The sequence below is a fragment of the Leptonotus elevatus genome, chromosome 14 (assembly GCF_054856555.1).
Source record: "Leptonotus elevatus isolate MCC_2025b chromosome 14, RoL_Lele_1.0, whole genome shotgun sequence".
In the NCBI taxonomy this organism is placed as follows: Eukaryota; Metazoa; Chordata; class Actinopteri; order Syngnathiformes; family Syngnathidae; genus Leptonotus; species Leptonotus elevatus.
The window spans coordinates 2,451,208-2,475,729 of record NC_141252.1 but is presented as its reverse complement, the minus strand read 5'-3'; the positions used below and the strand labels follow the sequence as shown (position 1 = coordinate 2,475,729).

At 39.9% G+C, this 24,522-nt stretch overlaps 1 protein-coding gene across 1 annotated transcript in view; it reads right to left on the bottom strand.

Moving 5' to 3' along the window:
• Nucleotides 1–24,522, bottom strand: part of fndc3ba (fibronectin type III domain containing 3Ba) — a 91,207-nt gene that overhangs the window by 46,110 nt on the left and 20,575 nt on the right. The window contains exons 2-3 of the mRNA XM_086095048.1: nucleotides 16,736–16,881; nucleotides 12,959–13,034 (exon numbers count right to left, since the gene is read on the bottom strand). Of these exons, the coding sequence (XP_085951174.1) occupies nucleotides 12,959–13,034; nucleotides 16,736–16,852 (193 nt within the window). The 5' untranslated portion in view covers nucleotides 16,853–16,881. The remainder of the gene's footprint in view (nucleotides 1–12,958; nucleotides 13,035–16,735; nucleotides 16,882–24,522) is intronic.

The following is a 24,522-nucleotide window of genomic DNA, read 5'->3' as shown; positions in this document are numbered from 1 at the left end:
AAGTGTGTGCGTGTGTGCGTGTGTGTGTGTGTGTGTGTGTGTCTTACTGCCTTTCGGTGCTAACGTGTAATATCTCACCTTTTGCTAAGATTTGTTGACTGGTGCGCTCCCAAAACACTACAATAAGCACCTTTAAGTCATTAAGCTTGACATCCCACCTTTAATTATTATTTTTTTGTGGCTTAACCGTGTGTGTGCGTGCGCGCGCATGTGTTTGTGTGTCAGCGGTGACGTGGCGTTGCCTGGAAGTTATGTAAGCGTCAGCGGGATTAATGTTATCTGTCGTCTGGGGCGCTCCCACGACAGCGTCACATACGTACACGCATAAAAGGCACACGCGCTTGTGTTTTTTATGTGTGGGCTTCTTTTTTTTTTCATGAGGGGGAAGGTGCCACACTACACTAGAAAGACAAGAATATGAACACACACACGGGAACACACAGCCAATATATTTTTTGTTTTTGAATAATTTTTGGAATTAAAACATGGAGGGTGAAGTATCATTTTCTTGTGTGGCCCAGCTAAAAACATGCCATCAATAAGAGGTGGGAGGTCAAAGGTGATGCCGCACTTATTATGGAAGACAAGAACACACACACACACACACACAACCTCAGCAGGAAACACGGGAGCCAACTTTTAAAATATTAGCGTCACGTGACTCACAACCCGGGGTCAAACATGCGACGCGATCCGGTGAGGTTGGGAGGGGCGGAGGGTGATTGGGGAGGGGCAGCCGAGGAGGAAGCGGGGGACTTCCTGCGCGGGCCCCTGCCCCCGGGTGGGTAACAATGCAAAAGAGAGCGCGGGAAAACTGGCAACAGACACAATATAGGTATTAAATAATCGTGAAAAAGTTGTCAGTCAGTGTATGCAATCTGAGCGAGTCGCAGATTTGCTTGGGAATGTAAATCATGACCTGCAGCGTTTGCACAAGGGGGCTCACAATAAGCCTGGTCGTGGCAGACTACTTGCGTGTGCGTGTGTGTGTGTGTGTGTGTGTGTGTGTGTGTGTGCGCGCGCGTCTGTGTGTGTGTAAGGTATGTGCAAGCACATTCCTGCTTCCGAGCCACTTTCATAACGTAACCGCATCGTCGCAGGCAACGCGACGGGAGCCTCCTCAATGACTTCAGCATCTCACAGAATTCATTTGCGACTCGATAAATTGACAGCTCATCGATTGACAAATTAAATCGACAACTGTTTAATCGGTCCGAGTCGTTGTTTAACGTAAAATTGTCCAAATCTCGCTTTAAACTCTCAAAAGTAGTTATTATTCTCTGATTGCTAATAATCTGTTGATTATTTTGTCAATGAATCGATGAATGGATTTTTGTTTTGTTTTAACATTTTTATTTCAATCTCTTTATTTTAAAGTAACAATGCACAATCGTAAATTAAATGTGATTCAGTTACTGGTTTGGCCTGTAAAAAGAATGATCATTGTTTTCCAAAGTAAAAGCAAATTTTTGATTTTGACTCAATAATAATTAGAGCTGTCAAACGATACATATATTTTTAATCTGATTAATCACATCTTGGAATTAATCGATTAATCGCTTGATTAAAAAAGGCTTTTTTTAATCAACATTGCCAAATTTGAAAAGCACCTGTTTTGTGTTAATTCTTTCGACATTTAATGTTATGAGGTTGTCTTCAACACTTTTTGAAGCTCCTCCTCCTTTTCTAATCAGTTAATTACTTAATTACATTAGCCTCGGGAGAAAAATAATCCTGGTGCCGTGCCTGGTGTTTAGCCATGCTAGTAGCTGGCCGAAACCCGTTGCTAGCTAGCTGTTCTGGCGTACGTAGCACTCGCGTAAATGATGTTAGCGTGTTGCGGTATGCTAACATGCGCGTGTTCAGCCCAGTGAAGCGTTTTGGGACAAACTTCACAGTTTAGTTCAAAGGAAAAATTGACGTGTGGTTCTCAGATTAGATTTTCATTGCGTTTTGACAAGGAGGCGCAGCATGCTAAATTTGATGGGCAAACTGTGAGGCGAAATATTAAAAATATTCAATAGCGACAGCCCTGAGTTAAGATCACAAGGCGAGTAACAAACCAAATGTACGAAACTGAATGTTGTCTTTTAACTCCTTCCCTGCTGCGGAAATTTCTATTGGGCAATTGGAATTCATAAATTCTCTGGGAAACTTTCCAGAAACATTCCACGAGAACTCCATGGCTTGATTTTGCAAACAACAGCACAGAAGGCCTTTGAGTTTGTCCCCGTAAGACATTTTAGCCTTATTAGTCATTTCCAAAGAAGCTAAATATGTTTTTCCCCCCCCAACGCTGACTCAGCAGAATGAGTGCACTAAAAAAAAAAAAAAAAAAAAATCTTCTCATGGCTGTGTCACTGGCAGTGGGTCGCCGGGCGGACTTTCCGGGGCTCTGGTTGCAGGCGAGCAGTGAGTGGCGCTCCTGCGAGCCGGGGGAACAATTACCACGCAAACGGATGTAAATTTTTATTTTCCGACTGCCTTTAAAACGGCAAAGCTGCATCAAGTTTATGGATTTTGCTGGACTTTCTATTGAGCCGGCAGAAGTCATATCCTCCCTCCGTAATTGAATCGCAGGACCTTCTCTCAGGAAATCAACCTGTGTTTACTCAGGTTGAAACGGTCTGTTTTATATAGCAGGCGGAATCAAGTCAAGAAGTTTATTATCTGAATGTGATGTGATGTGGACTTTTTATATTCCGCACATTTGACCTCTGGGGGTAGAAAGAAAGGTGCGGTTCAGGAAATTGCAGATATCGGGAGACGTAATAAGCTTCCCTGTGCTCAAAAAGTACGTCCACTTTTATGTATAACTGACAAACTGTGATGATCTCATATCATTAAATTATCAAATTCAATTTAAATTAAATTAATTATTTTTTATTAAAATTAAATTGAATGTTTTTAAATATTAAAAACAAACTAAATTTAATTAATTTAAATGATTAATTAGCTTACTAATTAAAAATCCTGTAATTAAATGTTTTCTCTATTGCTTGACAGCACTAAAAATTACAGCTCAAAAATTTTTTTTTTTTCCAAACAAAACTTATAAATATTTAGTACAGAAGAAACATATATCATGTTGAGTTAATATAAATGAATGTTAACATTATTCTAATTTAATACATCTTAGTAATTCACAGTGTCCCATCACTGGTGAGCTATTTTTAGAACAGGCCCATGGGCTACTCATACTGTCCTTGGGGCTAACTAGTGCCTGCTGGCACCCCCGCCCCTTTTTATTATTATTTATTAGGACAATGCACATTAGGCAAAGCAAAACGGCATCAGTGTTTGCAGTAAAAAGTTAATTGGAGGCAATTTACTTCAAAGAGGCAGTTTGTTTACTCAACTCTGCAAGTGACCAATCCTTGAAAACCGTCAAACCGCTAATCAACACAATTTTGTTGTTGGATCATTTTTAAGCGCAACATTTGTTCAGACAGAAGAACTTGGACAAAAAAATAACTCAAAATAAGTTTTTTCTTTATTTATATTGCGCTTTCAAAATATATAAATAAATCAAATAACTTAAATCCAATCAAGCTGAAAATTGCGTAATCGCATCGGGATCACCCCAATTAGCATGTCAAGTATTTGTGTTGACGCCTTTTTAAAAATACGAGCGCCAGCACGTTCCTCCACCCGGGGGCCAACGACCCCCCCCCCCCCCCCCCCGACCCCAACCCAAGTCCCATTGAGGCTTTCTGCGGACCGACCTACTTGTTGCTGGGCCCGCTCCACAGTAGAGCAACGTAATGTCTGGAGGGACTCAGCCACTCCGCTTTGTTCTCTCAGAAAACACACACATATACACACGCAAACACACACCAGCTGCACACACACAGATGTGTACACAATTACACATAAAGACGCTCATACACTAAGACAAACATGTCTGCAAAAAAAAAAAAAAAAAAACAGACAAAAGCGGCGCAACACCTGGCCACTTGTGTATAAACTCTTAACGGAGTCGTGCTGACACACACAAACGCGCGCAAACACTTGAAGTGTGGAACACGTCGACATTTGCATCATTTACACACACAACACACCTGGAACAACACGCACGCGCAAATGAGGATTTTCCACGAATTATTCTCCCCCCCACCCCCAAAAAAAATTGGGAGTAAAAATTCAAACTTTCCATTCGTAGTCGATTTTTTTCTAATAATTCTTAAGACTTTGGCCTTGTAAAATGACAACTTTGTGTTTATAATTTATTATCTATGACAAACTTCATTCTCACAAATCTTAAAATACAGTCAAAAAATTGTACATTTAATTTTCATAAAATATTCATATCTCTCATATTCATATACATTTTTATATTAAATGTTTTACTTTACTTTATCTACTATCAGTTTTGTTTTGTTTTATCTCATACGAACGATCACGACTTTTCCTAGTTATGCTATATTTTGCGATGGAACTTTTTCTCATAACTATAACTTTTTCACAACGCTGTGGATTCTCGGAAAAATTTGATTGCCTTCAATGGGAAGAAATACTGTTTTTATTTCCCCAAATATATCAAAAAAGGTCATTTTAGAGCTGTCATTTTATCTTACTCTTTTTTATGAGAGCTGTAATTTTAATACTGTCAGAATTCCCCCCCGGGCTTTTTTTTTTCCGTCGCAACATTGTTGCAAGTTTCATTAGCCAGTCTATGATGTTTTGCATTGCGCATTAGCATTAAGCTAGCAAGCTTCGACAAACTTTCTTCTTCGTTCTTCTTTTTTTTCTCCTTCTGTTCGACAGCGAACTGCAACGACAGAGACGGACGACACACTTCGCTCGACGGCGACAAGTTGAGCCGCTGCGCTTTTTGCGCGCACGGCCCAACGTGCACGATCCTGACGGCCGATGACTCATTATATCCATTCCCTAATCAGCCGGGCGCGTCTAGCGGAGAGGCGCAACAGCTGTCGCCGAGTAAACACATTCGGACGAGTCCAATAATCGTTTCCTGCTTATCCTCCTCAAACCTTGACCCAGTAAAAAGAGCAGCTTTTGTCAAGTACCCCCCCCCCCCGGGCTCCCTCCATTCCTTCAGGATGAGTCAAGCACTTTACAGCTCCGGCTTTCCCAGTTTCAAAGACGAGCGCTCGCTCCGTTCTCACAACGCCAATTTGTCCCGTTTTTTTGGGGGGTCCGAGAGACTCCAAAAGTCTCAGCGTGATGGAGTCCATCCAAGTCCAACTTAAGCAGGGACTTTCCAAGAACTCCCCCCCCCCCCCACCACCACCAGCACGTCTACCACTCAGCAAGCACGGCATCGATGATGTGCAAGGACAACTGGGGAACAAAAAACAAACCCTCCCTGAACCCCCAACCCCCCCCCCCCCTCCCACCCCCGTCATTGTCCTCACCCAAACTTCCGCCTGTCCAATCAGGCCAACGGAAAGCTCACATGATGTAAACAATTGCATGTGGGAACTGTCAAGAATCCAAATTGTCTTTTTTTCTGTAAGCTTTTTTTTTTTTTGGGGGGGGGGGGGTAACTCAGCAGCACAAAAAGCTGTAACACGTGATTACAATTGATATCATTAAAGCACGGCAGATTGAGGAGGAGACACAAAGGCATGATAATAATAATAATAATAATAATAATAATAATAATAAACTTATTTTAGCCTTTAGAATTAGAATCCTCAAAACTCAAAATAAGTAATAAATATTAATTAAAAAATACTGATACAATATATTTTACAAAAACAATAATAATAAACTTATTTTAGCCTTTAGAATTCTCAAAACAATAAGTAATAATAAACATTGATAAAATAAATACTGATCCAATATATTTTACAAAAACAATGAATAATAATAATAATAATGAACTTATTTTAGCCTTTAGAATTAGCATCCTCAAAACTCAAAATAATAAGTAATAATAAATATTAATAAAATATATACTGATCCCAATATATTTGATAAAAACAACAACAACAACAATAATAATAATAATACATATTTTTTTTCCAGCAGTAAAATATTTTAGCAGAAAAGCAATTTTAAAAAGTTGATTATAATCCTCAAAATAAGTAATAATAAATATTAGCAACGTAAAATTTAAATCCTAAAAGCAAAAGCAAAAATATTATTAAACATTAGTGTACTGGTATATGTCTACTAAAATATATTTTCTAATTAATTAAATACTATTTTACAAGCTAAGGCAATATGAAAGTCTCGTTATAAAAACCAACATATCTCGTACTAAAATATAATGAAAAGATAATTAATATATAAAAAAATAAAACAAACCATACGTAATCTTTCTTATTTTTATACATGAAAAACAATTTGACCAGCTATTCAGAAAGTGAATAAAAACAAGATGAGCAAGCAAGTAAAAGCTTAGACAGACAACGAAGGAGGAGGAGGAGGAAGAGGCGGGCAAACATCTCCAGCTGTACCCTCAACGTCAAGCGAGCCAGGAATTTCATCCCTGGAAAAGATTCCCTTTCTTCTCTCTCTCTTCTTGGAAAATTCAACCCTTTTTTTCTCACACATGAAGACAGACGCAGCATTCTCTCCTCCTCTCCCTCGCCATAATTACTCCCAACATCCGCCCCGCTCGCCCCCAAAAGTGGGCCAGGAAACTTCCCGAGTGCGCGCCACTCGGTCCGAACAGAGTCGGCGTCAGCGGCGGGGGTGCTCGGGGTCAGCGCCGTTAAAAGAGGAAGCGGCCTCGCCCACCGCGCGGCAGACACGACCAGACACGCTTGGTCTGATTCTTTCTGTTTACCTTTCCTCCTCCCGTCACTCTCATTTCCACTTTGCCTGTCTTAACGTTGCCTCTTCATGCCCCTCGCGCCGAGGGCATCGGGTTCAAAAGGGAGAGCAGGGCAGGGCAGCCAACAACAATCAACTGTGCTTCTCTTTACAATGGGTGGCAGGGTGGCGGGAAAGAGGTGGGGCCAACATTTTTTCATCCGGCCTACAGAGTATTGACATGATCAATGTTGCAGAAATCTAAAATCGAGTAATCGTTTAGAGACATTGTTAAACTTGAAATTGTCCGAATCGTCTGGTCTCAATAGTAAATATTCTTGTGTGTTATGTTGTCCTTCATGAAAGCAGAATTATTATCTTTTGTCTTTTTTTTTTGCCAATTAAACACTGACATAATAATTATTTTTTTATTAATATTTATTATTTTTAATTAATTTATTTGATTAATTTTTTACATTTTATTAATTTTATATTATTTATATTCATTAATACATATTTTATATTATTTTTAACATCGATGCTTGAAGGAAAGAAATTCTGACATTGAGTTAGTCCTCCTCACCACTAGTTGCCGCTATACTGCAACGGTTTGACACGCCAGCGAATCATCTTATGCATCAAAATGCGTCAGATACCGAATTATTAGTAGTCAAAGCAGTAGACATCTTTGTTTTAAATTCCTAATAAAACGTTCAGGGAGCTCCCAGGGTTATTAGCATTAGCATTAGCAACGCTTAAACAATTTTGCTAAATTTCAAAATATCTGAAATGCTTAATTTTTACTTATATTAGTTTTAATTTCAAACACAAACTGAAGGTGCAGAGAGTTCCCAGGGTCAGCAGCATCTCGTAGAAAGTTAAATGAAAATTTAAATCAAAGTTAACACGGTTTGAAATTGATTTGTTATCAGTCTAAACAAGCTACATTCACCACCTTCAGGCTTTTTTCTTTCTTTTTTAAAATTTGCCTCTGATGTACAGTTAAAGAAATACTAACATTTGATTGTAAACTAATCAAATGCTCTGCCTGTAATGCATCTCATTCTTGCGCACTTAAGTTATTTGATTTATTATAAATAATCAGCCAATTAATCTGTCGGAATTTGATTTCTGTCAAATATCAGAATTGGCATCTGCCTAAAAAAATAAAATCATCTCTCCCTCTTTTTACTCACTTCTGAAACCCAGTCGTGACTGACTGCAGCTTTGATGGAGTTCATTTACATATGACCCCTGCCAATGGGTCAAATCCTTAAAAACAAACAAAAAAACACTACACATTCAAACCAAAATGGCCGACAATATGTTCGCTTCACAGCATAAATCGGCTAATGATTTTTTTCGTGCATCCTGTCACGTTTCCTCCATCGGGCACACACGGCTGCCGTTTGCAAAAGTCATCAGCAGCGCGATACGACATGCGTGGGCGCACTCGTAACATGTTTAGCGCCATCCAAACACGCAGCGCCAGACTTTCCACAATATGTCTCTCTCAAGCAGCTATTTCCACATGTCTTATCCAAAGCCACCGACGGGCAGAAGTGCAGACTCAGGCAACAAAAAAAAAAAATGAAAATAAGTGAGTGAGAAGAAAGCGAGCATCATCCAACAGAGTGAGACAAAAATAGACTATATATATATATATATTAAAATATGAGGTTTGGGGGGCGGTCAGAGTGACACAACCTCCGCAAAACAGAAGGCAGGAAAACATATTGCACAAGCAAATTCCAGTTGTGTTTTTGGAGAATTGCTTCTTGCCACTTGAGAGGACGACGTTGTGTCATTAGCAACGCATCTTTTGCAATGGAAAAACAAAAGCCGATTGAGTCTGTTCATTTAAAGGAACTTCTGTTCGTGGATTTAGTTATTTGACTATTTTTTTAAATTACATGAAAAAAAGTCTCCTTTTTAATAAAAATAATAGCTCACCCCCAATTGAGACAAATGTGGAAAAGTCCTGGTCATCCTGCAAAAATAAGTATAATCATTTTAAAAAGGTAAATCAAATATATTTAATCATTTTAATATAAAAGTAATGCTAGTAACTTTTTAGTAATTTTATCTTTAGTCATATAAATGCTAGTACTTTTCAAGTAATTTTATCTTTTCATTTTGTTAGTTATATATACATATTTTAACTATAGAAAATATATAATAAAATAAATATTAAAATTGTTGGCCTAAAAACTGATAACAAACTGAAAATTTTAATACAAACACTTAAGAATATTTACCTTTTTTTAAATTCATTTGCTTGAATTTATTTATCATTATTTGAATAATTACGTATTTTTATTATTTGTAATTATGAAGAAAATTAGTTTCCCCCAATTTGAAAGAAACACAGAAAACATTTTATTTTGCAACAATTAATTTGCTTAACTTTAACTATATGTATTTAATTGTTTGAATATTTTTAATAAAAATTATTTTTTTTGAATCTTTAAAAAAATATAAAGGATTTCTAAAATTTCAATAAAAAAAAATCGTTATAGTATTAGATTTTTGGGGTATTTTGAAAATATAATTATATATATATATATATAATTATATATATATATATATATATATATATATAAATAATTATAATTATATATATATATATATATATATATATATATATATATATATATATATATATATATACACATATATATATATATATAAATAATTATAATTATATATATATATATATATATATATATATATATATATATATATATATATAATTATATATAACCCATTTAGATAAATATATATATAAGATAAAATCATGGGGGGGGGGGGGAATCTCCCTGATGATGATGACGACGATAAGAATGATGTCACATCCTGGCTAGTTGGCCGCAGTTTCCTGTTCTCCATCCTCCACCACCACCAACTACCAGCACTGCCCCCAGGCCTCATCAGCCCACATAAAAACTCCAACAAAGAGCAAACAACACAGTAAACCAACACAGCCTTGTAAAAACACACACACACACACGCACGCACGCACAAGCGCATTCCAGAGTGGGGTGCTCGAACACACCCTCCAGAGTGTTGCCCTTTGATGTGAGTGTGGGAAAGCTCTGGGGAATGGTCTTGGTGGTGGGGGGTTTAGGGGGAGACACCGGGAGGAGAAGGGGGGATTTGAGGGTGGGGGGTGCTGATGCTAATTAGCAGACTGGAAACACATTTCTTTCAAGCAAAACTTTTTTTTTTTTTTGTAAATAACTTTCTGTCAGAGGCAAGGAAGCAAAAAGTGTAGCATAATAAATTTTGAAAATTATTCAAATTTTGTCCCCTCAATATTGTGATTGCGATTGAATATGCGATTATTTTTTAAGACCTTTCTTTCTGCGTGGTATCGGCACACGTCCATCCCTATCTCAGAGTTTCTGCAGATATCATCAGATTTAATTTGATGCAACTTAAAACGAATTGAATGCATATACACACACACACACACACACACACACAAACATACATACAGTTTATATATTAAGGCTGCCAGTTGATTGTGTGATTTCCACAGTTAGCTCACAATAATCGGAAATTAGACAATCGCATGTTATCTATGTTCTAAATGAACAACACAATACCTTTGTAAAGTTTTTATTTCGCTTGTAAATTAACATACAAGTGGACAAATATGGTTGCATCATTTAGTTCAGCGATACAGCAATTTTATGGCAAGTAATTCATAGTTACAGTTAACAGGTATGCTTAAAAGAAGTGTGAAACATTGAGCCATTGATTTGTGTGGAGATCATTTTTCTGCCACTGGGTGGCATTAGGGTTTCATGTTGGACGTTGGTGACAGGAACACTACATCCTTGTGTTCAAATTCAGAGCAATTGATATTTGGGACATGAAGCAACTATTGGACTGCAGGCCATTTTGTTTACTGGAGCTGTCGCTGTTCTATTAATAAAGTTGAGTGCTTCAAATATTTGCATCGGATTGACAAGCATGTTGATGCATGAAAAGCAATCAACAACCTGCGGTACGAAAACCCCCTGAAAAGAAAAAAAATGACGGTTTGCGTAAGCCGCCACACGTCATTTGCCAGAAAGTCTTAAAACAAAAGTTGATGTTTGAATGCACATATGATTCATGTGGCGGACCACACGCATGCACGCACACACTTGGAGACAGACGCACCCCCTCGTCAGAGGTCAGTAGGTTTAACCAAATTAAGTTTGAGTGTGGTGCCTGAGACTTCCATGTTTGAGCACATTTTGTGTTACGGGGGGTATAACGAAGGCTTTTTATGTCAAGTGCACAAACACACAACCCTTGAGTGCAGCTCATTACCAATAACGTGCGGCTGCCTTCAAACTCGTTTTTTTAAGCGAACATGGAATTTTATTATCTCCCCTCCCACCTTAAAAAACTACAATTGCAAAACCTGGAGGGCGCTCGCAAACTTTTCACAGGCAAATAATTCACGTGCGCTCGTAAATATTGAAGACTCTCGGAGGGGTTTGAGTTTTTACTACGTCCTGCAACGCTTTCGGATGTGTTGACACTTGCAAGGGGACACAAAAATGATTCAGTGATTCAAGACAAAATGGCAGACTGGTTTTTTTTCCATGCGGTCTGTCCACCAAATTTCGTGGAAATCAGTAAATAAGGGGTGATTTTATGTAACGCTGCAGGGGGCGCTACGGAGTGAGTATATGTTAAGCCTAAAATACAAAAAGGATTTAGGAGCCCCAAAAAGTCGCCAATTTATTTTTTTTAAATATAGGAAAAAAATTAAACGGCAAATTTGACTCGACATGTGCCGAACAGTGAATATCCGGGGGTCGACTGCATTAAGTGTAGTTTATTTATTTATAATTAATTTTATTATTTATATATGTATCATTTATTTATTTTTATTTATTGATTGATGTTATGTTATTTATTTATTTGGAATTAATTTTATTTATTTATTTAGAATTGACTTCATTTATTATTTTATTTGTATTTTATTTATTTTGGCAATAATACAGACATGCATGAAGACAAAGGAAATATCACGACCGCTCAGCAGTAATATTATTCAATCTTCACACATGATAAACAATATATGCGCTACCATGATTTTTTATGATTTTTTGGGGGGGAAGGTTTGTCACTTAAATGAATCACACAAAACTTTGCCGCCTGGCTCCGCCCACCCCGATAATGTCACGTGGTCGTCGCTCATCTGTGCCTCACCACAAGGTAGGTGAAATTATCGCCCTTAAAGTTCGGTTCAGTTGTGAATGAACTTTTTAGCACATTTACATCAGTTTTTTTTTTACTTTTATATCGGTACAATTTGTATTTACCGTTTGCACAATTGCTTTTATTTGAATCATTCAAAATATTTTTTTATTTATATATTTATTTAGAATGTATACATTTATATTTCTGGAAATGTGACCCACACCAAAAAAAACAACAAAAAAAACACACACACACACACCTTCAAACCAAAATGGCCGACGATGGACCCCACCCTACATTCCTCCGTCTCTATCCTACGCCTTGAAGCGACTTTGTCAAGCAATCTCTATGAACTCACTCCCCCTTTGAAATAATGCCCTAAGGGGGGGGGGGGGTTCTCCTTGCTTTAAAGGGGGGGAAAATTCAATTACAAAATGGGCGGTGGGCTGCAATTAGTTAGAATATCACACATGGGGGAGGGGGGGATGGGGGGTGCAGACAAGTGAGGGTCAGGCGGGTTTTGGAGGAAACAACATGCCTCTTTCAAAACGAAGCCAGTACTGACATCATCAATACAAGACACAGTGATGCAAGATTAAGGGGAATCCCCCGGCTTACATTTCACCCCCCCCCCCCCCCACCACGCACACACACACACAAAGAAAGAGTGAGCGAAACTTTCTTTGACTTTGACGCGCTTCACACGATGATCGCAGTTACTGTTTCCATCACTATTGTACTGAACGGACACTGCCGACGGTGTCGGCTTGCACGGCTGCGAAACGTTCAGGGTGTCGCCGGGAGCTCGCACAAAACAACGACAACAAGTGAAACTACTGAAGTTGCGTTTTTCAGGACAAACCACTGATCATTCCTCTGTTTCCGGTTACGCTTTGTTTGTTTTTTTTTTTTGCATTTTTACTGCAGCCAATGTGAACCGAACCGTGAACTTACAACCAACGCGCGAGCACACGCACACACACCGCCATCGCTATGACAACGTGATGACCAGGCAAGGAATACTGACCCTGGATGCATTGCAGCGAGCCGTCCTCTGCCCGGATGGTGAATGTCTCCCCCGGGTTCACCTGCACCAGGATAACCTGCGTCCAAACACACACAAGTTTAGATGTGCAGAAGAAGAGGTCATCGCGTCATCCAATCGGACGATTAGCAGGCGGCGGTGACATAACGCGGCCATTGAAGCACCCCCTACGCGCCCCCCCCCCTCCCCCCGCCTTACCGTCATATTGTCGGCGTGCGGATGGTTGAGCGTGTACACGTGGCTGTAGACATGAAACAGGTGACCCTCCATTGCATGCGCACACACACGCGCGCACACACACACACACACACACACTATCCGCCTATGTGCTACAGGTGTGCCGTCGGGGGGGAAAAAAAAAAAATGTCACCTCATATCCTGCCTTTGGAGTCGCCGTGCTCGCCCATTGCAGCACAAGCCGCTCCTGTTCCTCACACACGCACAATCGCACACTTCCTGCCCTGTCTACTGCTGCTGCTGCAGCGGCAGCGGCGGCTGCTGTTGCTATGGGAACCACAGTCGAGTACAGGGTGACCCACGTTCGCCAAGGATTGAGAAAACCCCTCCGCCAGACCATGTGGGCGGACGCCGAGTGTGGATTGAGCGAGCTACTTAACTGCAGATGCCGGCGTTGGTGTTATTGTGTCGACGCGGAACGCTTAATGTTGTTTCTATTTTTTTTTTCCCGCTCATTATTTTGGCACACATCTACTTCCACATAATTCATCCGACACGCGTGGTTCCAATTTCTACATATTGTAAAAATTCACACCTTGATGGCTGTTTGTCTCATTCTAAAAATTGAAGATTTTCAACTAAAATTTCAATTTCAATGGGACAAACAACATCAGAGATTGACATCGGTCCCATTCAATTCAAAATATTCAGCTCATTCAATTCACCATTCCAATTCAACATATTTCCGAAAATTCATGTCGCTCACGGGTATTATTTTTCTTATTCCAAAAATTCAAAATGTTTCCAAAATTCACAATTTTCAACTAGTTATCCATTAACTCAAAGGCACATTCACCAAAACAGACCCACATCCACGTCTTCATTTTCAATTACTTCAGGTTTATAAAAAAATATATACAAAAAAAAATCTATGTATTTATTTATAATGGCATTGACATATTTTTTTTTGTTTCAATAGAAAAAAAAAATCTTAATGTTTTTAAAACATTTTTGTTTTTACTTTATTTAGGAAGCCAACCTCCGTTTTTCGTGGAAAACGAATATCAAAGGTCCATCACCATTTTCTAGAGAAAATGTTTTTCCCCCTGCAATGCATTTACTGTATCATGGCTGTCAATTATACGCAGGTTTTTGCTATTTGCGGACCAGCCAAGTACCAACGCCCCTGCAAATAACAGTGATCCACTACATACAGTGTCTATATTAAGGCTCGGGAAAAAAAATTTCAACCGATTTAAAATTGGGCAGAATAAAATTCCAACTGCCGACTAATTTAAATATATATACTGTATGCATATCATCATGTATCATTTTGAATCTAAAGGAAAATTCTAATCACACTAATATTGCATGTCGCTTTATTTTTACAATTGCAGTGTGTTAGCATTCGACCCCGGTGGCACAATAGTTACGAGGTGGACGGTGAGTGGGAGAAGGAAAAACAATGGCCGCCGCGGTCGACATCTGCAAGATTATTTATGCAATTTGAGGCACGCATGCTTCACAGCAAACAAAACGCTAAGCGGCTCAAGTTCACAAAAGCGGCTTCGGCTGCAATATTGCTTTTTGCTTTTTCCCAGGCGACGCTTCATCGTTAAAGTTATAGGATCGTAGCGTTTACCGTTTTTTTTTTTGTGTCTTAACAATATGGACGTTGTTTCCTATTCTATTTCTCCTAGGAAGTCCATCTGTGCGTTTTAAAAATCCAAACGCTTGCCAACTCCTGATATAAACAGAACATCTCGGCAGATGACAGACAAGCCGTCAGACTCAACACACACGCGCACACACATGTAGATAAATGTGTATAATCATTGGTCTCCCATCTCTGGTTGCATACTAAGTTTAGGCTGCCGGGTTTTGGAGTAAAAAAAAAAAAAAAAAAAAAAAAAAAACTTTCTAACTGCTAGCGTGCCGCTGCCAAAAAAACACCACCACCACCGGGGGAATGGACGATGGTCCACTCCTGGACGACGTGGCCCGCTCCAGACGCAGCAGAAGCATCGTTTAAAAAGTAGCTTAGTCAAACAAACGTGTAAAAAAAAAAAAATACAGTTCAAGTCAGTCGCAAATATCACGCCAGTGCTTAGTAATGAAAGTAAAAATAGACATTTTATAAGTCTACGTACATGTGAGTGTCCAAAAGGATGTGACTCAGCTTGACGTGACTGTGCTGAGTGTTGCTGTGTGTGTGTGTGTGTGTGTGTGTGTGTGTGTGTGTGTGTGTGTGTGTGTGTGTGTGTGTGTGTGTGTGTGTGTGTGTGTGTGTGTGTGTGTGTGTGTGTGTGTGTGTGTGTGTGTGTGTGTGTGTGTGTGTGTGTGTGCGTTCTTGTCATTTTACGTTAGTGTGGCAACACCCTTGACGGCCAGCCTCCATTGTGGGGACATTTTGGTTGATCCATAAAAATTAGAAAGCAATTGTGTGGGTGTCCTTCCCACCGTAGCCCCCCCCTTCTGGACCGCATTTTTTATTTATAAAAATGTAAAAATATATATATATTTTTTTTTTTTGCTGATTTTGACTCTTTTCCCAAACATAGAAAAAAAAATTGGGGGGGTTATCTCATGTTTTTAGTTGTTATAGTGGACGGCAGGATAATAGGGCTGTAACGTGTTGTAAACTTACCAAGCTTATATGCAACATTTTTAACATGAACATCATGCAACTCAACTTGTGATTGGTTAGTTAAGAGCCAATCATGAACCAGAAGAGTTGACATCATCCAAATTATGCATTAAAAAAAAAAATTTTTTTAAAAAAAGAGAGCAATGATAATGACATGTCAAATCGGTAAAATTACAGAATGAACAATACTGAGCTCTCCAGAAGAAGAAAAAACAACAAATTATTCATTTTTATTGCTTTAGACACGCAAATATGTCATCTATGGGTCCGAAGGGGTGAATTGAGGGCAGATTTGACTTTTTGGCTGATACACGCGAGAAAATAATTTGAATCATAATTAATCTTTTTTTTTTTTTATCTTAAGATAAAAAAAAAAGGGAATCATAATTAATCTTAATCGCATGACTTCAATAGCCAACTCATGATTAATCACAAAATTTATATCTGTTCTAAATGAACAATAAAAAAAATCTGCGTTTTCATACTCGTTAGCATAAAAGTGAAAAAAAAATAGAAATAAGGCTGCATCTTTTACTCATTGATACATTCATTTCATAAAATGTAGTTAAAATTAATAAGATGTACTGTAAAAAACGAGTGTGATTTTGATATGTGTTGAGGTAATTTTTCTGCCACTAGATGGTATAATTGCATTTTTAAGATGTTAGTGACGGCTCAGTGCATTTTTCTTTTCATATTAAGAGCCCGTCTAATCTTTAACATGAAGAAACTTAACATTTTAAATACAACTTGACCCCAGTCTCCACAAACATGTGCAGGCTGTCCAAGTAAGAGGCGGTCCTTAAACGCGTGTTTAAAAAAAAAAATAATAATTGTGGCGTTAAAGAAACTTTAAATGAACTCAAAATGAACGCACTCATTTTGACACCCCTGCTTCCTATATTATTGTGGCCCCGCTATTGACGTGTGTTTACCTGCTGCGCTGCGTCGCCGTTAACCATGTGCGGCATGAGCGGGACCTCCCCGTTCAGGAGCGGCGGCGGGGCCAAGTCCAGTGGAATCTGGTCTGTCATCATCATTGTGACGTACATTCATGGAGAAATTCACTCAACTGCCCTACCTGGGAAAGTACAGAGAGAGACACGGGTCAGGCTCAGGTACACAGGCAGGTAACATCAGGTAATGTTGTATCTCTTTTGACATCGGGCACATGTCCAAGAGTTTCCATTGCTTCCTCATTGCAAACAAAAGGTGCTGTCAGGCTTTTGTATACAACACAGAGCATGGTTCATGTGGCCTGTTGAAGTTTACCGTCATACAAAACAAAACAAAGTTGCAGTCTGTTAGCTTCATGCTAACACATACTAGGAAACACCATAGATTGGCTAATAAATAGCATATATGTGGAATGTATATCATTTTCTTTAAAAAAAAAAAAAAAGTTGAGCTTTTAGGTCAAGTGTTGCTGTTTGAACCTTTCAGATTTTACGTTCCGTACGAGCTTTTTGGTGGATATTTTTAGCTAGAACTGTTCAACCAATCGGAGAAGGTGTTTAAGAAATATGTTGAGAAATAATGAATTTATACGGTTTGTTTGAAAGCCATTCTTTCGACAAAAAACTGAATTTCTCAGGAACCCATCATCGGTTTTTCAAAACTCTTAATGTGTTGTACTCAGGTTGACGTCGCTTTTCCAACCAGAAACAATGCCATTTTTGGGAAATCTGGTCGGTCGTACTGCATATATTCTTCATACTTGCAGTAGTTGTGAAACTCTTCTTTGTTTGTGTCAACATGACTGTAGAATACTGCCTCTGGTGGCCAAATGGCAAACACCAGAAGCAGCCGCAATGAATTATAGTCAAGACGCAATTACTGTGTGTTTTTATTAAATAAAGTTTTATAGAGTGCTATTTATGAAAAACACAACTGCGATATTAGTCATTTCATCACAAGGGATAAAGAATATATGCCTGTGAGTATTGTGTTAATGTCTGTTGACATGTGTTGCTCCACCTTGTGCTCAAATGTTCGCCATTAGCGATGCTAATCTTTAGCCCAGCCATGGCATTTCCCATTGCCTCTTAGCATTAAGCTAGCAGGGAAAGTTGTTTGGTTGCTTTAAATTCTCTTATTTTTTAGTTTGACAGTAAAGTTCAACTGGGAGTTGCATAAATAAACACCCCCCTGATAATGAGTGTTGACAAATGACCCCAACGCCCCCCCCCCCCCACACACGCACACGCACACGCACGCCCCTACACATAAACACACACACAGAGCTGTGTTTCACTGTGCGTCACATCTTTTTGCACCAACAAGGTCTTCAAGAGGGTTAGTAGATCACACAGCTGCGGCTCGCACCGTTGAACCATAAACACACACGCACGCACAAACATACACACGCACACGCCAACATCCCCCTTGCCTTGTTGGCTCCGCCTCGACAGTTTTAATCGCACGTTTCGCTCCAACCGCAAAGTCTTTTTCTCCAGCCGAGCCCCGCTCCCAGCTCGGCCTGGCCATCCTGCCTCCAACGCACGCATGCGCGTGCGTGCGCGCGTGCTTACGCAGCTTCCAAGACACATCGGAGACAGATGGTAACACCACTCGCCGCCAGGAAAAGGAGAAGCGCAAGACGGAGGAGAGAGAACGAAGAGAAACACACAAACTCTGTAGTTAGCTTAGCGTAGAAGTAGCCCCAGCTGTTCCCAAAGTTGACATGTTTTTGTATGTAGTAGGAAATTTTGGGAGAGACCCAACCTCCCCGGCACAAGAAGAAAAAGAAAAAGAAAAGAAGTAATTTCTGATCCCCAAGTGGGGAATTTCACTAGATCTATTTTTTGGTAGCTGAGCTGTGATTGGTTGTCCAAAATCCAGCCATTTTTATCCATCTCCGGGGGCGGCCATTTTGCCACTTGCTGTGGACTGAAGATGACATTGATGTTGCTCAGGGCTCAGGCAACGACCAATCACAGTTCACCTGTTTTCTGAAGCTGAGCTGTGATTGGTTGTGACCTGAGCAACATTGATGTCATCTTCAGTCCACAGCAAGTGGCAAAATGGCCGCCCCTTGAGATGGATAAAAACGGCAGGATTATTCTGCTTAACTCATATTCCACTAACAATATCAACCAGTCCAAAAAATTTTGGTTATTTATTTATTAAAAAAAAAAAAAATGCATTTCATTGAAAAATGTTATTGATTGTTAAAGTTACACCTGAAATAAATTAGTTGAAAATGTAAATGACAGAATATATGAGTTTATTAGGTTAAAATTTAAACATTGGCGTTTGTTCTGTTAAAAATGAAGATCTGCAACGGTTTGCTGCAAAACGAACGGGTCAGACAGGAAGACAAGTTGCATACAGCTTTATTTCCAACTACAGCAGTGTCACTTTATTGATTGCACCACTCATGGCTCTAGGACCTTTGGAAAATTCTTTGTTAAAGTGATGTAAGCGCAATTGTTTGCTTTCATTTAAGTGTTAGAGGCTTTTTGGCTGGTCGGGAAGGGGGGGGGGGCAGACTTTAATGAGGACAGCTGGTGGTGGCGACGCGTCCGGACCAATGACAGCGTAATAAATGAGCAAATAAAAATGGCTTTGGGATGGTGTTGTGCTAATATAAGGTATAATAAACTTGCACTTGAACTTGTTAACTCAAGGGTAAGATTTCCTGCAACGTAGTCATTTTGGGATATGCGAGGATTCCGCCCAACAGCGATGACATATAATAACATAGGATATACACATAAATAAGACATAAGACATATTTTATTTAGATCTGTGTTATGGCACACACATCTCTATTCCTTGCAGCGTCAACTCCCAGTGTGTGTGTGTGTGTGAGTAAAAAGTAAACACACGATGAGGCCGCAGACGTTCCGAGATTACCTCAGCGCTTAGTCATACACAAACATATACACACACACACACACACACACACACACACACACACACACACACACACACACACACACACACACACACACACACACACACACACACACACACACACACACACACACACACACACACACACACACAATGAGCGCACTTTGAATATTCACAAGCAAAACTGCACGTCGTGGGGTAAGCAGCTTTGCTGGCTACTTCTAAGAGCATTTCCAGCAAATACAAAAAAGGTCAAGCCCAACTTAGCCTCAAAATGAATAGGTGAGCTTTTGTCTGGTCGAGGTGGTTACTTGCTCTAATCTCATTTTGCTGTCTGCCGCCATTAAGTGGCCTTGCAGGAGGCGCGCTGAGGAGTTTTACACCCAGCGCAAAAAAACGACGCGGCTGATCAACGGGATATGCTAGCGAGCAACTCCGCTCACTTCACAACACGCATCGGCTGGGCTGATAGCGAACAGTTCCTCATAAAAGAGGCTTCAAGCTGTTTAATGTCACTCCCAGTTGAAGGTCACTGGGAATATAAACATTTGAAAAGGAGAATTAGACAGCTTTTAAAGACCAAACAACTTCCGCTAGCTTAATGCTAACACACAATGTGATATCGACGGGCTATATAGCTTCTTTAGCACTTGATGCTGTGACTCGTCTTCCTGATTGAAGGCTAGATAGGCTAGTTGATAGCCACATGTCATCCTGAAATCAGTTGAAATCGCTAATTAAGGATGTTTAAAAACTAAATGATTACACTGACAATGTGTAACACAGCACCCGATGCCAGCATTAGCAGCTAATGGCTAGCAGCTGGCTACTAAGAGCGTGCCTCATATAGTATGGCAAGGGTTGTTGGGACTATTTTTCAAAAGCAGAAAATGTTTCTAAGAAAATACAGTCTGCTATTATCCACAGTTTAAATTTACCCTAAAATAAAATAAATATTAAACAAAAAATTGGTAATTTTCTTATGAAGTGAAATGTGTTATTTTCTGTCCTGCATTCATAATTGTTTATCAAACAGCAAAAATAAATAAATAAATATCCAAACACTCAATTATTCGACAGAATTTTCAGTAGAATATCCGAATACCAAAATATTTAATAACTGCAGCCCGACAACCGATATTTGAACAAACAGCCCGAGTTCAGCAACATAAAACAGTCAGACGTATAAAAATACTCAGTCACAAATATATATGCTTTATCCTCTGCAATAAAAAAACAACAACAAATTCAACATGGCATCTTACTGAGCCGCTTACAGTAGTTGTGAAAGTCTTCTTCATTTGTAATCCCCATTGTGACCAAATTGCAAACACCAAAAGGAGTCAAAATGAATTACGCATCATGCACGGTGTTGAAATACTCCATTTTTTTGTCTCAGTGGATAATCAACGGGGCGAAACAGTGGTACTCAAATTTAGATAATCCCATCCTGTCCTAATACTTTTACTCATATCGCATGCATCATCAGTCACCTTTTGTTAGCGCATTGGCCTCAGGGAGAAAAAAAACAACAACAACAACGACACGTCAGACACAAAGGTGTCACTGCTCAAATCAATTCACTGCCACACGCACACACACAAGTCCTTTTAACTATCAGCTGACAACTTGAATCTGTGCTGGCATTTAATTGAAAGTAATAGACATTTTATGTGTGTGTGAGTGTGTGTACGTGTTAGTTTTTTTTTTAAAAAAGGGGGGGAGGGGAGGGGGCCGGAGCTGCTAAATATGGTAGGAAACTGCCACCGACACCACTCCCATTCAAACCCGGCTCCTTTTACAAAAGGTATTCAGTGAAGGAGGGACCCTCTGTCGCTCCCTCACACACACACACACACACACACACACACACACACACACTCAGATTGTGTGAGTACCTTCTTAGCCGAGGTGGAGTGGAGAAGACATGGAGATGCAGCAAAGGGGGGGTTTTAGGGAAAGGGTGGGAAGGAATGCTGCGCTGAAGTGAACGCACACACACTTACTTGTGCAAGACAGAGGGAGGATTTATAAAAGATGGAAGCTTCGGAAGGTTCCCACATAGGCCCGGCAGAGCATATGCAGCCGCTGTGTTTGCATTGAGCGACTGCATCGGCGCGCGTGCGTGCGTGCGTGTGCGCGCGCTCACAACCATCCTCCTGCCTTGTAATTGCAGTAATGATACGTCGTCCACGGTGACGAATGGGTGGAGCGGAATGCAAATGGACACTCAACTCACACAACCGCGCGGGACGTCTAAAACCGTGTACCGACAAGCCTCTGCGCACCTCCTCGGTTGGGGGGTGGTCCGACTTCCCCCAAAGTGGCTTTTAAAAGACGGACGGGGGTGCCTCTGCTTTTCATTCCTAACGTTTCGTTGATGGCAGATAAGAGTGGAAGCCCAAACAAAACATTCCCTCACAAGTAAGTCTTTTTTGGAATTTTGGGAATTTTCAGTTTATTGGTACTTCCAATGGTTCTAAATCAAATGCATTCAACGCAGAACACTTCACCTCCAAAGAGTCCCTTGAGAAAGTAGCAAAACCCTTGGAAAAAGGTCAGACGAGGAAGATGAAAATATAACCATACAAAGTGAAATCACATTTGAAAGTTCGCCTCTATGAACCTTTAGCTCTCTTCCCTGGAATCCTGAGACTGGGACTGGAAGCAGAAACAAAACATCGCCTTAGATGTAAAGCCAGATTTTCAGAAGAACTCCAGAAACATTTGGTTCTTGGTACTTCAGGGACATAAAAAAAAAGAAAGAAAGAAGGAGGTTCCAAATCAGATGTGTTTCATGTGTGAGACTCCAGCTTCTCTTCTCTTCTCTTGCGGCTCAGATTATAACTCCCAAGGTCGGGAAGTGGCCTCTGTTGTCCCAAAAATGGTGGAAAACATTCGCTTAGGATGCGGAAATATGAAAATTGCTCAAAAGGTGAGGAACTTTCTCTCAAAATATGGCACGATACTCCAAAACTACAAAAGTCCCGGGAGCATATATTACTTTACATAACTACAAAGGTTCCAATCGGACACAATTAAAAATACATTTCAAGAGGCACACAAGTTTTATACAGACAGCGCTAACGAACCCCCCCCCCCCCCAAAAAAAAAGTCAAGCCACAATTAAAAGTAAAATTCCAGCAACTGCTCATACTTGGCAACGATGCCTAAAAGCCAGGGTCTGCGAGCGGAAGCAGAAACAAAACATTCTCTCAAAAGTAGGGCAAGATTGAGTTGAGGGCAGACCAGGAAGTTGCATCCAAACAAACTCACACCAACGTCCAAACCAGAAAGTGGGACCACGTTTTATTTTCAAGGAACTTTTAATTCTTGTACTTCCTGGAGCTAAAAAGACTTCAATCAGATGTGTGCCAGACTCCCCCCCAAAAAAAAATGGGCCAAGAAAGGTCTGCTAATTTTGCACAGGCTCCACCCCGCCCGCCTCAGATAATTAACTTCAAAGGCAGAATATTTGTAAATCAACATCATTTTGTTGTTTTTTTTTCATCCAATGTTTTGAAGACATTTAAATTGCTCTTTTGATCAAATCAAATTTAACACCTCCACCCGCCCAATGTGACCGCCGGGAGTGTATATCATATTCCAAACAAAAATAAAGCAGCTTTGTTCATTGTGCATTTTAAAGACCACTGAAGTGCAGATTCAAGGTTTACGTGTCTTTTTTAAGGACCTGTGGACACCTCAGAAAATGTCGTGCCTGTAATTTGGAAGCTCAGCTAAGCGCATCTAATTCGCACTTTCATAGAAAACCAGACAATAAACTCAACGTGTAGATTGGTTTTAGTCCCAAAAAGGTGAACTTGTGTGGCTTTTTTTGCAAACTGCTATGCACTTAGCCAGAGGGGGGGGGGTTTTGGGGGGGGGGGGGTCACTCATGGGGCCACGTCACACATTCCTACCACGAACAAGCATTTCTCGTTCTTTGACTGCATGCAAATTTGCCCTTCAGGCAGAAGCTCATTTTAGCGAGAAAAGAAAGAAGAAGAAAAGCAAAAAAAAAAAAAAGATCTCAACCAATGATTAAAAACATGTATGATCTTGAGTGGTTAAAAATAGCATAGTTCAACTTCATACATACGAGGGAAGAGGCAGCACATATGAAAATATTACAACAGACAAAAAAACAGTGTCCGGTAGTTATCAAAGTCTGTTAGTTCCAAAATTGGCCGCTGTTGTACAATCAACGGCAAACTGCTCATTGATTTATTTATTGCATCATCCATGGCTCTAAGACTTTGGAAAAAGAGTTGGCCATTGTTGGCAATTTTTTTATTGCCCGAGAAGTAGTGACTTTGGAAATGTGATGTGAGGATTGCGCCGATATGTAGCTTGTTGTTGCTCAATATTTACCAAATCGGTGTACTGTACTTTTTTTTTTTTTTTTAAGACCCAGTGTGTAGTCCCTAGCGGTCAGAAGCGCACACACACACACACACACACACACAACAGTGGCTCAGAGACACCACATTTCGCAAGCCTACCGCCAATTCTTATTTTGCGCGAGCAAACGAGTCGTCGCGTGAAGCCCGGCGAGCGACGACCGGAACGAGTGAGCTGGAATTAGCCGGAGCGGCTAACAAGTGCGGCTAGCAGGAGGAGCTAGTAAAAATTATATTTTTTAAAAAGCAGAGCAGAAAGTGACAAGCGACAGGCCTGAATCACGAGAGTTAGTGACGATACAACACTTCTTTTTTTTTTGCATACTATTTACATTAACAGTCGTTTTTAAGATGAATGAATTATTAATTCACCACTAGATGGCGGTACGATCACTGAGTGTCGCTTTAAGTAAATAAAGCTACATAAGTCCCATTTTTGCAAATTGCTTTTTTTTTTCCAG